This window comes from Chiloscyllium plagiosum, unplaced genomic scaffold (assembly GCF_037043375.1).
Source record: "Chiloscyllium plagiosum isolate Xiang-an unplaced genomic scaffold, Cpla_swu_hap1 HiC_scaffold_19, whole genome shotgun sequence".
Lineage (NCBI taxonomy): Eukaryota > Metazoa > Chordata > Chondrichthyes > Orectolobiformes > Hemiscylliidae > Chiloscyllium > Chiloscyllium plagiosum.
Window position 1 is genome coordinate 30,351,576 of NW_028270157.1, and position 15,034 is coordinate 30,366,609.

The window sequence follows — 15,034 nt, forward strand, 5'->3', positions numbered from 1 at the left end:
AAGGCACCCTTGAAATTATCTTTATTTATGCTTAAGATACTAAAACAAATTTTAAAATGTCTTGTGGATTTTACAAAAGCATTTTAACTTGATCCTGACTGTATTTTCATAGGCTATGAAAAATACACATGGACTAGAATATGGATACAGATTTTCTTGCTCTCTAACTTTAGTGTAGCAGACAGCTAAACTATTATATTATATTTATATATTATATATTGTTATATTATGAACAATATAATTCCTGGTACAACTTGTTTCACAGTATGTACCACACACTAGTGACTGCAAGCCAAAATTCTGTTTGATTACTACACTCTATGATGCAGTTATTGGTATGGATAGAAGTTATATTTCAGTTGTTCATTTTTAAGAGTTGAACTATTGTGGCTTTCAATTTAAAGTTCCATTTAAACACGCAATCTATTTGTATTGAGAATTAATTATTCTCCTACATACCCTTTAGTGGGCAATGTATGACAGTAGAGGTAAGAGTACATGTGTTTGACTTTAGGCAGTGCTCAAACCAGCTGTCAAAAATAATGACCAATCATGATCACATTATGATGAATTACTGAAATTCAGCTATTAGAAGGGTTCTATGTTTCTGTTTATAATATGTTTTCAAAATTTTCAGCTACAGTAAAAAAAATTGATTCTGATTACTTTCGCCTTTGGAGATGCTCAAGATTATACTTAACCAATAAATTGCTAAATCATGCCCTGAATCCTTGGTATGTTCAGTAGAAAGCAGAAGTTGCCACCTTCATTTTCATTCTTTCATGAGATGTTAATATTGTTGGCTGTCATCATTTGTCACCCATCTTTAATTGCCCTTGAGAAGGATAGAGAGATCTGCATTCTTGAACTGTTGCCATCCATCTAGTGCAGGTGCATGGACAGGACTTTTAGGAAGGGAGGTCCAAGATTTTGACCCAGCAACAGTGAAGCAATGGTAAAATACTTCCAAGTCAGGATGGTGTGTCTTTGGGGTTTGGGGGGAACTTGGCCCAAGTGGTGTTCCTATTTTAGCTAGTCAGCAAGGAATTATAGAGGTATACGTTAGAATATTTTCAAATTAGGATCTGGAAGTTTATAAATGAAATCTGAATTTCTCTTATTGATTGCAATTCTAATAATAACTGGGAATCATGCTAATATAACCGCTCGTTCTCCAGTAGAGGGCGTCAGCTCATCAATTGTGATCCGGTGCCACAGATTCAGCTCATTAAAAGAGGGAACTGCAAACTTTAAAGTCTGCGCTGTGTAGACTTTACATAAACTTGTGTTTATGAATTATTTTACTTACTATTGCAAAAGATACTGACATTGTCAGATGTGTTTTATTTTAACACTTTGGAGAATATGTACAAGGGCTGATTAGTTTGACAGGAGAAAGTGAGGACTGCAGATGCTGGAGATCAGAGCTGAAAATGTGTTGCTGGAAAAGCACAGCAGGTCAGGCAGCATCCAAGGAGCAGGAGAATCGACGTTTCGGGCATGAGCCCTTCTTCAGGATTAGTTTGACAGCATGGTTTCTTTATAATGGCAGATAGTTCTTGTAGCCTGCATCTTCTACTTTCCTATTGTGATATCATGGCCTAAATTAGTCATGATAAGCAATGTATGGATAACAATGATACACTAAATAAAATGAAGATGTTTTTGTTTGTGCCCAAATGAATAACTGGAATTTAAAACATTTTAAAGCAAATCCTATGGTTAGAGGTGTAGGAGACAATTTAAGCTTGCCAAGTGAAAACCCACTAGATCAAGCTGCATGCTGATTTTAGATTCCAAACAATATTACTGATTAACTTTCATGGAGAATAAAATTGTGTGTGGTGTAAAATGTTTTACACCCAATTCCATCAGTTTCCCAACCCTCAGGTTATATTCACATTGGCCTCAATTGTCAGAGTGTAAAATCAGTATTTCACCTAGTCCAGTGGGTTTCCCATCTGGCAAGTTACATTAATATTTCCCTATAATTAATAATATAAATATTTATATATAATTTGCGCTAAGCCAGCATGTTATATTGCTATAACCAATAATTGATAAGCATTGTGTAGTTTACAATGGCATACCAAATAACTGATTAGGTCTTTATTAATACATAAATGTATTTATACATTTTTGTAAAGTAGGCTTGTATTTATATTTTTTCTTTTCATCAAAATTATATATTCTAAATAGCAATGTCCTGCAGTAGAATGTAAATCTGTTAAATAAAGGTCTATGATAAAATCACTTTATCCAGTCAAGCACTCATTCAATTACACAGAAATTTACTATTACTGTAATTTAAATATATAACATTAAAATTGAATTTATGCTTCTGTCAATTGAAAAGTCATAACTAATGCTGAAATATTATCAAAGCCTCTCAACATTGAGCAATTTGTGACTAATATACTTGCTACTTCATTTTAAGTGTGGATGTAAAGAACATTAACATTTGTGATGCATCACAAAATGTTACCAGATTGGTTCATCTACTTGATTATTGCATTTGGCCACTTTATAGTTTCTGATAAATCTGGGGCTTGCAATAACTGCTAATAGATGCTACTTTTAAATTAAGTGTAAGAATATGAGCTCAAAAATTCAGGAGTTGAGGTCTTCAATGACTTATTGCAGAAGTAAACAAATAATGGTGATGTGCTGCAACTCCGACTATTAGAATCATTGTTTGGTAGGATAGAGCTAATCTGTGGTCTTGAGAATGGTGACAGTGCAATCATATTCATAGTAAATTGAACTGCTGACCATACCAGTTGTAGTACTACCTGTTGTCAATGCTTCACTTATCTAATAAGTGTCCCTCTTGGAGAGAGATAAATTGGTCTGCTTGGAGTTAAAGAGAAGGCCTCCAAGTTATATGCCTTTAATGCCCTAAATCATTCTGTCCAGGTATCTCTGGAATTCTCTATGCAACTACACAGTATGGCTTTATCTAATTAAATTGAGCAAAATCTCATTGCAAATTATGGCTTTTCTAAGACTTAACTTTTCAATCCTGCAACTTAGCTTTCTGACATTTGATTTGTATAATGTGCATGGCAAACAAACATGCCTGTCTAGCTGTATAGCTTGGTTTCAAAATGCTTAAGTATACTGATGTATTTCTGCAAAGTTTGTATAAAGTTTGTCTATATGATCCTTCCCAGAAATCTGTTGAATGTTTCAGAAAGTTGGTGTTACCAGAACAGAAAACAAACCATCATGGAGTTAATTTTGAATTGTTCTATACACCCTATTTCCTGTACTGTGGCCAAGCATCTCACACTCCAATAACCCACTCCACAAGTTTCTCAAACCCTTTTCACTCTTTTGCTAACAATTTTAAATTTCACATTCCTCATCACTGACCACAGCGAACAGGAAAGTTTGATCCTGATTTTTCCAATAAAATGGATAATTTTGAAAACAAGAAGTGGATTTCTATATGGAACAGTATAGATCATTTCATCATTCAAAATATTAATTATAGAATCTTTCGTGGTAAGATATTCCAATTAGGATCACCCTTCATATGGATTTTTATTCCCAAGTCATGAATTTATTTCTTACATTTTAGTGGCTAGAACTTCCACATAACTCAACATGTAGTCTAACTGGAACACTACAATATAAGCATAATTGCCTTAAACTTTAACTATACTTTAGTTACATAGCTTAGTACACAATTCATTTCATGGCTGTTCCATCATAAGTAAACATTCCAACTGCTGAGCATAATAATACGTAGGATTGCCCATTCCTTTATCCTGGGATTTTTGATTACCATACAACGAGTGTACCTATCACACATGCTGCCAAGTTTTATTCCCAAAGCTTCTTACATAGTATTCATAGTTAACATGTCTCCGCCCCCTAATACTTTGTTCTAACTTATTTTGAAAATCCAGGGCTGTATTCTCAGCTTCAATTGCTCCACTTTCCAAATTGTCATTGTCTCGACTTATCTTTTTTTTTCTGGTTGGTTTCTGCTGAAATGACATTTGCACTTTAAATCTGAGTCTTTAATTCCAGCATTGGAATAGGAAAAGAAAGATTGGTTATTTAAAATCAAGGAACTGAATTAATAATATACCTTTCGGATTGGTGGCAAATGAAAGAAAACAACCCATGTGATTAATGGAAATTGGAAATAAAAGCATTTGGATCAGTGACCTTTTGGACATTCAACACTTGCCCTGCTTTAACTCCTCTCTTCCAATAAGTATCTGTTTTTACTTTTGTCCAATTTCTTATATCATCCAAGATTTGAAGGTCGAACTCGAATGCTGAATATCGGATAAAAGACAAGATTCTTGGCAGTGTGGAGGAACGGAGGGATCTTAGTGTTCAAGTACATAGATCACTCAAAGCTGCCACCAAGTGGATAGGATTGTTAAGAAAGCATATGGTGTTTTGGCTTTCATTAACAGGAGGATCGAGTTTAAGAACCGTGAGGTTTTGCTACAGCTCTACAAGTCCCTGGTGAGACCACACTTGGAATATTGTGTCCAGTTCTGGTCGCTCTACTATAGGAAAGATGCAGAGGCTTTGGAGAGGGTGCAAAGAAGGTTTACTAGGATGCTGCCTGGACTGGAGGGCTTGCCGAGGTTGACGAAGCTCGGGCTTTTCTCTCTGAAGAGTAGGAGGAAGAGAGGTGACCTGATCGAGGTATGCAAGATAATGAGAGGCATGGATAGAGTCAATAGCCAGAGACTTTTCCCCAAGGCAGGATTGACTGGTGCGGAGGTCATAGTTTTAAGATATTAGGAGAAAGGTATAGAGGGGACATCAGAGGAAGGTTCTTTGCGCAGAGGGTTGTGAATGCATGGAATGCGTTCCCAGTGGTGGAGGTGAAAGCAGAGTCATTAGGGACATTTAAGCGACTGCTGGACATGCACATGGATAGCAGTGAATTGAGGCAAGCGTAGGTCAAGTTATTTTATATTAGGATTAATCCTTGGCACAACATCGTGGGCCAAAGGGCCTGTTCTGTGCTGTACTTTTCTATGTTAGCTAAAATTGCAATTCTGCTATAATGTAATTTTTCACTATAGGTTCTTTTTTACATATAATTTTGAAACTGCCAACTGTGCACACATACCAGCTTCAGAAAATACCTCTATGCATAAATTTAATCAAATTCAGAAAATTTAGTAGGGCACTATTAGAATCTTCAGCGTCTGGATATGTAGCTCAGAATTTCCACAACTAAATAGGGTAGAAATTCGTTTCAGGCAATAATCCAAATCAATTATATTGATCAGTTGCTGATTTTCTAGTACAGAGACCAGTCAGTTGTATTTGGAACTTAATATTAAGGTACTGTGTATAATGGCGGCTGAACCAATACAACCTAAATTTGACAACTTCCCAAGATGAAATTCACCCCCTCCTATAGATTATAGTAAAGAATTAACCTTAGCGCAATAATGATACAAGTTTATTCAACTTTGCCAAAATTTAATTAATTTATTTTTAGTTTGCTTGGCTTACAGATGTTTTAGTGATATGTTCAAAGTATAGAATGGAATTATTTTCTGCTGGGACAGATCTAATTTGAGTATGTACCTGTATTGTTGTGGAAGTTCTTAGCTACATATCCGGATGCTGAAGATTCTAATAGTGCCCTACTAAATTTACTTCATCTAAAATTTAAGTAATATCTGCTTTCCAACAAATTGAACTCTAGAAATAAATTTACGTTAGGAAACAGATTTGGAACAGGAATATTAATATTGTACAACAATATGATGTATTAAGAAAAAAACAATTTTCAAGCTATAATAGCTAAAAGGATAACTTCACTGATATAATAGATTCATGTAAACACTGCAATTACAATTTGTAACATTAATAAAACTTAAAAATTACAAGTTATAATGAATGTAGCATTTGGACAGAAGACAAATTGTGTACATGCCTCCACCTAACTTTCATGAAATGACATGTTTTTCAGTTTACTCCTGAAGAAAATAATCCTATTTATGAACATACTCCATGGACCCTATGACAGAGAAATTAACGGTGGGGTGTTGGGAGGAAACTTATCTGTTTCATTATACTGGTCTCAATGGAGTTCATCTTTGTTTTATTCATGGATGACGGCGTTGCTGGCTACACCTACATTTTGGCACATTCTTAATTGCCCAGAAGTTCTGCTTATAAAACCAATTCAGATTTTTGTTCCTTGTATCCCTGACAAAATATTTACTATTTTAAACAAATATTTCTGATTTTGTTTACAAAACGGCAACTGCAAATATGGTACAAATCTTATTTCCAGTACACAAACTCACCACAGTTCCTATCAGGGTTAAGCCTTAGCTACAATGTCAAAGTCCATTAAAATACAGGAAAATATTTATTTATAAAGATCTAAAACATATTATTCATTATCTGCAAAATATTTACAAATTCAGCCTGATATTAAACTCATTCAATTGTGTGGAGCATTTCTTCATGTTTACTTTAAATTCCCCATAACCGTGAGCCTAACATGGTTTTATTTGTGTGTTTTATTGGTTGTTCCTATGGTATTTGTAATTAAAAGTTTTGTTTTCATTGTAGTGGAACTCAACAATTAATTCCTGTTTTAAAAATACAGTGAACAATACCATATATTGGGAATCAAAACATCAAATTAGCTAAATTACAGAAAAAAAATACTTTGTAATCAGCACAAGTATATTAGACACTTATTTTGGTCACTTTACCCACAGAAATATATACTTACCATAGAGGAAATGAAACAAAAGTAGTTGAATAGACTAAATCCTGGCAGGATTTCCTTATGAGGAGAGATTGAAGAAAGTGGGCCTATATTTAGAGTTGCAAGAATGAAAACTTAATCCCAATGAAATTTACAACATTTTTACAAGGCACAACGCTCGCTGGTGAGTGTAGAACCAGGGGACAGTGTCAGATTAGGAGTCAGGAAATTTAAGATGGAGATGAAGAGATGCTTCTTCATCCTCAGAAAGTGGTGAATCTTTTAAATTCTCTGACCCAGAGGCCTGAGACTCATTTATTATTCAAGAATGAGATTGATAGATTTCTACATATTCAAAACATCAAGGAATACTTAAGGAAAATTGTACTGAAGCAGGTTAGTTGTGATCTTACTGAATGGTAGAATGGACTCAAGGGGCTGAATGGCCTGCCTGTACTTCTGTTTCTAATGTTCTTATTGTATCCTTTTAGGATTTGTCCGAAATTCATCCATTCTAAGTTAAAATGAAGCTTTACCAATTGCAATTGTTCTTTCTGTTCAGTCAGAAATAAAGCTATTACCTGAATAATAGCATGATCTTCAACTCTCATTTATTTAATTACTTTCATATATTGTAATGCTGTCTTTAAGTGGTTTTAATGCCATTTAATCAGGCTCAGCCTGGACAGTATAGATGGGGAGAAACTATTCTCACTCACAAGGATTGAGAGTTAGTGGTTACAAGATTAAAGTGTTTTGCAAAAGAAGCAAATGTAAGGTGAGAAACAAAAATCACACCATGAGTCGTTAGGATATGGCATGCATGCCTGGAAGCCTGGTGAAGGCAGGTTATATTAAGATTTTGAAGACAGCAATTGACGAACATTTAAGTGGAGATAATGTGCAAACAAAAAGGCAGGATATTAGCAACAAATCAAAATATTCCAAAAGCTGCTGCAGACAATGGACCAAATGGCCTGCTTTCTACACTGTAACAATTCTGAGATTCTGTGAAGACACAGAATGGACAGTTGCAAAACTGAAGCAGTATAATGGAGGACGAAGAGAACTACTTACGACTGAACTACAACCTAAAATACATAAGTGGATCGCAAGATCTTGAGTGCAAGCTTTTGTTTCCTTACTTCCATTACTTTCTGCCTTATGCACTATGCAATATATACAGACTTCAAATCATTATGCTGTCATAATGCATCAAAAAATTATGCAAATTAAAAGTCAAGTAACTGCTAAAGTTCAGTTCGAAAATTAATTTCTACCAAGACAAATTTCAAATTGTTTAATTCTCAGTAGATTACTTGTTATTTTTCATCTTTACATCAGACTGTATAAAACAGGCCAAGACTTTTAACCCCTGGTAATGATTTAACTGAAATTCTTTATTTAAAAAAATTGACTTGTGGTATTTTTCGTTAGCTTGTCATTTTTCACAAATCACTACCCCACACAAACTTGAGCTTTAAGAGAAGTTGGATAAATGTTACATACAGTTCTAGTTCCAAGTAACTTAAAAAGTTAATGCATTTGTTCCAAAAAAGATTATTTATTGTCTTCCAGTTCTCAAAACACCTCCTGCAAGATAAATCAATATACCAGAATCATTGAAACCAATACTGCCATTTATAATAATCTGCAGAAAACTAAATGAAAGATAGACAAGTTTGAAATGCTACCAATTCACTCAGCACTTCTTTATATATATTGAGCAAGTTGAACAAGATTAGTGCCAATCTACATATTTTACAGAATGGTTGATACTTTTATACATGATTTGCATAAGTTAAACAATATTTACAGATAAGCTGTTAGTATGTTTGTTATCCAAAACTAAAGTTCTCTGTACATATATTTTTTAAAAAGTATGAAATGCTATTCTTTTAGAACTCAGCATAGCAAGTTAAATTTTTACTTTGTAAGTAACATAACTTTTGATACACAGTTGCCATGCAACTGAAATACAGTGTCATCACTGAGTAAATGTCATGTTTTCATTTCCAACTCTGAACAGACAACAATTTGGAAGATTTTATCCTCCAGAGGTAAATATTATGCCATGGCTTGCAGGCAATGCAAGCTTCTTGGAATTTTTAATCCTTTTTAAAATCCTCGAACAAATTCAGTACAACCAGTTTATATTGACACCTAACAAAATACAAAGTTTTCAGATGTTCATTATGGAATGTTAGCATTTCTATTTTATATTGTTTAAACCGTTATAAATGCCATTATTATTAGACTTCAATATTATTGCTGTTCCTCTGAGATTTCCTTGTTGTTCTTTTGAAGGATCACCTAACATGATTTTATACGGTCACTACAAACAAAATGAACTCATTTTTTGGGCCTTGATGTTTGCTGAGTTCACCGTTACAGATAATAGGATAGTGGACATATTTTCTTCTGAACTGAATGTGCTGTCCACTCATGTTTGGATTCCTTGTAATAATGCTTCCTCGGTGTTGTAATGTGTCAACTGCTCATTAAAAGTTAATAATATCGCCAGACTCTGAATATACGCTCCTTTGTCCCAAAACCTTTCTGAACAATCCTTGTTTTGCATTTCGCAGCTATTTGCAGGTGTGCACATCAGTCATGGTTTCACATCTCCGACAGCGCACGTAGCAACACCACACAAACTTACAGTCGCACCGTTCCACGTGCCGGACTACATGTGTGTTATATCCCCGGCCGCAGCACAGCAAGTTGCAACCATCAGCGGCTGGTGAGGTGCGGTTGCATTGCCTTCCCCTAGTCCCATGGATCCCAAGCTTCTTATCCTCCACACAATAATTTGGTGATTTTTTAATATGTACTAGATCGTCCCTGTTCACAGGCACTTTCCGCTGCACCTTGTCTTTGCGACGCACTTTTTTCTTTGACCTGTCCAAGATCTGGACACTGTGCTCGTATTTCTCTTTCAGAAATTGACCGATTTTGTCGAAGGGTGACATGGTCTTCCAACAAGTCTTCACAGCACATGAGCCAGAAACTCCATGACAACGGCAGTTCACAGACAGCAATTTGGACACTGCCTGTTGGAGCCAAAATAACGATACATTAGCCACTTGAATCTTTCGAAAAAAGTCATTGGTTGTTCATACTTTAAGTCTGTGCTTACACAGTAACTGCTGATGTCCAAACAAAGGAGTCACTAGAATTATACCATTAACTATGCCTCGCTGCTTCACCACAAAGTAACACATCTTGTTTGTTCTTTGACGTGCTCAGAGCACCATCTCCGAATTGTTACATTTAAATCATGAGCGGGGAGGGGAACCTCTGATGTCTAACATTGAAAAGTGTGATAAAATTGTAAAGTGTGACATTACACTAATCTGGGTTTATATTATACACAATCCACGCCCAGCGTTTGTGAAATTGCCTTCCAGATGCTTCCTTTAGCTTTAGTTACATATAAATTTATTGCAATTGAAAACCGTACATCAACTCAAAAGTTGCAGGAGTGTAAACCATACTTCTAGACATCAAATTAGTCCAAACCATCAGGAAATGTCAATCCCATGGTATCAATGCCCAACTAGACCCTGAATTTGGATTGCAGTTGAATTTACATTTTAACCCTGGGATCAATGCTAATCGATGATTTGTACTTTGTTATTAATAATGTAAATATATCCATGGTTGTTCAGGAGTGAGAGCCCAGTTACACATGTTTTAGGTAACTTATACTATTTCAGGTTAGTTTAAAAGTATCATTATCTTCACTAAACAGTCTATTCCAGATTATGTTAATAGAATTGTTGATTAAATAAATTTAATTAAAATTTAATGCATGAATAAGACAGATCAAATGTCTATAACTAAATTAACATGTAAGATTTCTGAATATTATCTAGTAAATATTAACCAGGGATTGATTGTCTAGTGAAGTCAAAATATTGTATAGAATTATGAAGACAGTAATGCATATTGAGGAATCAATGTGAAACTATTCAATACATATTTTGAACATGCATTGCCTAAGACAGATTGATCAAACTGAATTCAAATTTTTAAATTCTTTTCTGCGTTTCATGAGGAGTAACAATGCAATTTTAAAGTTTCAACACATTCAGTCCTACCAGTTTCATGCTACATTACTTTGTTTACAATATAACTTGTAGATATCTATTGGGATAATGTTTCATATAACCCAAGCTGCTAATACTCTCTGAATGATGCTTGTAACATTCAAATATAATTATAATATCCAGATGTTATGGTAGCCTAGTAAACCCATTCAAATTAATCTAACTATAGCATGAATTTAGATTGATCCTCTGATTTAGTTGTGAAGCGATGCAGTCCCACTCAAGACAATTTGGTGAATGGAGATGAGAATATTATCTCTAAATATTAGTTTAGCTACCAATAGATTATCGGAACCTGGAAGGAGTGAGCACTGCATCAGTGGTATATTCCTGTCATTGCAAGTGCCAGGTTAATTTGCATTTGTTGGGTAAATTTAAAAGAACAGGTACAGCTCTTTAGAAAGTACTCCTAAAATAAAGAAACATTGTTGAATGCACCAAATCCACATTGCTGGTGGAATTCCTCCAGCGTGAAAACCTGGTTAGTTCTAGCCCTGGCCAAGAGACTTGAGTACTAACATCTAAGTGCATAATCTAATGTTGTATTGAGAGTGCCATTGTTTATGGTGCCAATTTTCAGATGGCATATTAAACAGAAGCTCTGTATGCCTGGCCAGATGCATGTAAAGGATGTCATGGCACTAATTTAAAAGACAGGCAAGTTATCCTTGTCCAACACATTACTCAACTCAAATTGACATCACAAAAACTAACTTTTTTGTGGGAGCTTGCTGTGCACAGGTTTGTTGCATTATCCAATATTTCAAAAGTACTTCAATAAAAGCAAATCCTGCAGATGTTGTAAATCTGAAACAAACACAGGATACAGTTCTGAAGAAGGACGTTGGTGAGGCTCTTTTGAAATACTATTTGCAGTCCTGGTCACCCTGTCATAGGAAGGATGTTCTTAAGTTGGAGTGGGTTCAGGAAAGATTTACCAGGATATTGCTGGAAATGGAACGTTTAAGTTATAAAAAAAAGGCTGTGACTTTTTTTTCACCGGAGCATAGGAAGTTGAGGGGTGACCTTATAGGGGTTTATAAAACCATGAGAGGCATGGATAAGATAAATAGCAAAGGTCTTTTTCCCGAAGGTGGGAGACTTCAAAACTAAGGGGCATATTTTTAAGGTGAGAGAAAATTTTATAAAGGATATGAAGGGGCAACCCCTTCACACAGAAAGTGGTTCGTGTGAACTGCCATAGGAAGTGGTAGATGCAGGTACAATTGCAATGTTTAAGAGACATTTGGATGAGTACATCAATAGGAATGGTTTGGAGGGATATGGGCAAACACAGACAAGTGCGGTTAGTTTAGTTTGGGAACATGGTCGGCGTGGACGAGTTGGACCGAGAGTCTATTTCCATGCTGTGTGCCTCGAAGTCATACAGAACTCAAAATGTTGACCGTTTCTCTCTCCACAGATGCTGTCAGACCTCATGAGTTTCTTGAGCATTTTCAGTGTTGGCTTCAGAAGCATTCCATCAGCTGTGAAAAGGTGCCACCACAAGACAGGTGGTAACAATTTGAATTCCAACGTTTATTAGCAATAACCCTTCATCAGATAATAATGTTCCTTCCCTCAGTGAGTTTTTCTTTCCCCAACAGGAAGTCGTTGGGCCCCGCTGTTCAAGTCAGTCCTGGCGAGCCTGACCTCCCCTCCCCTCCGTTACCTTACTCCCTGACCTTTACCCCTCCTTCACCTCTCCTCTCCCATCCGTTACCCTACTCCCCGTCCCTTCCCTCCTCCCTTCCCCTCCCCTACCTGGCGGCCAGCCTCGGAGTTATGCAGGATCATAGTTTCCCGAGCTTCCTTCTCTCCTGCCAGATCGGGGCTGGAGGGTTTCTCGCTCGAGTGGATGAATTTCCTGCTGAACGCCACGCCGTACTGGATGTCGTCAGAACAGCCGCCCCAGTGCCAGCCCTCATCGGCGGAGCCTCCGCTCTGCAGGCTCCTGTCACAGGAACACTCGGTCAGGTTGCCGGCGCTGCACGCTCGGGTCACCGAGTGCACCAGTCCCGCCGCCATCACCGCCTGGATGAAGGCACTTTCCTTCGTACCTGAGGAAGACAAAAGGGACCAGTTTCTCTCCATCTCTCGGGCCACGGCGACCCCGAATTTCGGCCGATTATCGCCCGAATTGCGCCCCTGCCTGATGCGAGTTTGGAACCAATTGGCGGGAGCTAATAAACTCAGTGGAGCAAAGGCATATTACAATACACGTGTCGGGTGAGTAGGTTACTGTGTTTTCCTGAATGAATATTTAACAAATGATAAATTCTTATCGGTTTGTTTGATGGCCCTGGTTTACATTTTGAAAGGTTTAGGAGAACAAGTAGGCGGCATCTACTAAAAGAGCCGACAGATCTTCATTTCCATTTCGCTGAAATATGGTCGGATGACTTCCTGTCTAAACTGTGTACACAATGCTGGAGAATGATACGGATCAAACACTTCACGTGAATTCATTATTCTCTTTTCCCCAGCTTCGGGCTGTGCACTGAACCAGAAATGCAGCCTTCCAGAAGATTAGGACTGACATGAACAGCAGCTTTTTTCCTCTGGATGTAACCTAGCGACTTCGTAAAAGAGTTGAGCGACTTATTGTGTATCCGAATAAACCCAGATTGCCTTACAGACCACGTTTCTCAATAATAATCACCATACATTACACTTTGTGCAAGTTATTTATAATCGACCGCAATGTTTCAAACGGAAATAAGGCATTAATAACATTAAATTTTAATTAGGTAATTGTATTTTGTAATAAAATATAAATTAACTATGAATAAAACGTTAATTTATATAACGTTTCGATATTTGTTGAATAATGTATTTAGGTTTATGGTTTAAAATTTAATTTTTTTGCTGCTGTAATGCTGCTAATTTTCATTTAAATATATTTAACTTTCTTCAGATTCTTTATAGTTTTTCATGTTCTGAAGCGTTTAGCGTCAAAATATGGACACTTGATCAGGGTTGAGAAAGTTAACAGAAACCACATGGGAACATTCTTGATCAAGCTACAGGCATACCGCAGCCAATAGCAGCTGGTCGCTGTGCAAAATTACTTATTTGATGTTTCACGAGGCAGTTAATACACTACCGCGAGTATTGTTAAATACAATTACGACCAAGGTTTGATTTAAAACTAAAGGAAGTACTTAGCAGCTGCTTTATTCAATATTACACCGACTGTACGGAATGAATAAACGATAACAGAAATATTGTATTTTCACTTGTGTAAACATTAGTCCCACGTGGTTTGTTTCCACTTAATAACCAAAACCAACGATTTCTTGCTCTTCCACTTAACTGTCTGAAATATTGAACACTGATCTCAAATCCAGGCATATATATTTAGTTGTACAGTTGACTCACCACTGGTTAGCTCGTAACCAAAGACAGAGTAATCATTTGTAATTGAGCAGTTCCATCTCTCGTGTTTAAACTGATTCTGGCATTCATAAATACCAATGCGTGCCCCTTCTTTAATAGTCGGCAAAAGATTGGGCTTTCTTTTACACAGATCTTTCTGTTTGTTTGAAAGTGGCAAACCTAGACACCCCATCTTCTCGGTGATTCCACTGGCTGTGCATCCTAACCACCTGTTGAGTATATAGAAACACACATCACTATTAAATAAACAGAGTATCACAAACAAACACACGACTCTTTACAATGATCGAGGTTTACTTACATCCAATTTCCTTGACAGTGGTAGGGAAAGAGTATTGGGATTACTGCGAATAACATACAACACCGAAATAATCCAAAAGAAGCCCCTTTCTCCATGACAGAATCATTTATTATCTTGTGCCAAGCGAAAGTGTCACGGCTGTTAATGTAATTGAGAATCGATCCGGATTGTTGCAAATGTAAGGGGATTATCCTTCCGACTGGCCTCACTATTCATTCTGTAATCCTGTGAGGGTTTTTACAAAACAGGATTCGGAGGCAGAGTGTGAAGTACATTGAGAATAATAAATTCACAGAGAGATAACATTTGGGGTAAATCGTTGTGAAAGGACGAATTCGATTCGGCGTTATGTTGCCTCTGTCTGCCAATTCTGCAGTTCCCGCCCATGTACACTTCCCATTGGATAAAGGCGAAGTTACAGTGAAATATACCACAATGGCGATTGGTCGGTTATCACCTCCACGAGTGGTGTTTCGTGGAGCTATAAAGTTCATTTAACCACGAGGG

At 36.6% G+C, this 15,034-nt stretch overlaps 1 protein-coding gene across 1 annotated transcript; it reads right to left on the reverse strand.

Annotated features, from left to right (window-relative positions):
- Positions 1-8,093: 8,093 nt before the first annotated feature.
- Positions 8,094-14,747, reverse strand: wnt16 (wingless-type MMTV integration site family, member 16). Its single transcript, XM_043708838.2, has 4 exons — positions 14,528-14,747; positions 14,209-14,435; positions 12,592-12,887; positions 8,094-9,768 (listed from the first exon to the last, which is right to left on the reverse strand). Exons 1-4 carry the CDS (start codon positions 14,620-14,622, stop codon positions 9,304-9,306), a joined length of 1,083 nt encoding a protein of 360 aa, XP_043564773.2. The 5' UTR covers positions 14,623-14,747; the 3' UTR covers positions 8,094-9,303.
- Between the last annotated feature and the right edge of the window lie 287 nt (positions 14,748-15,034).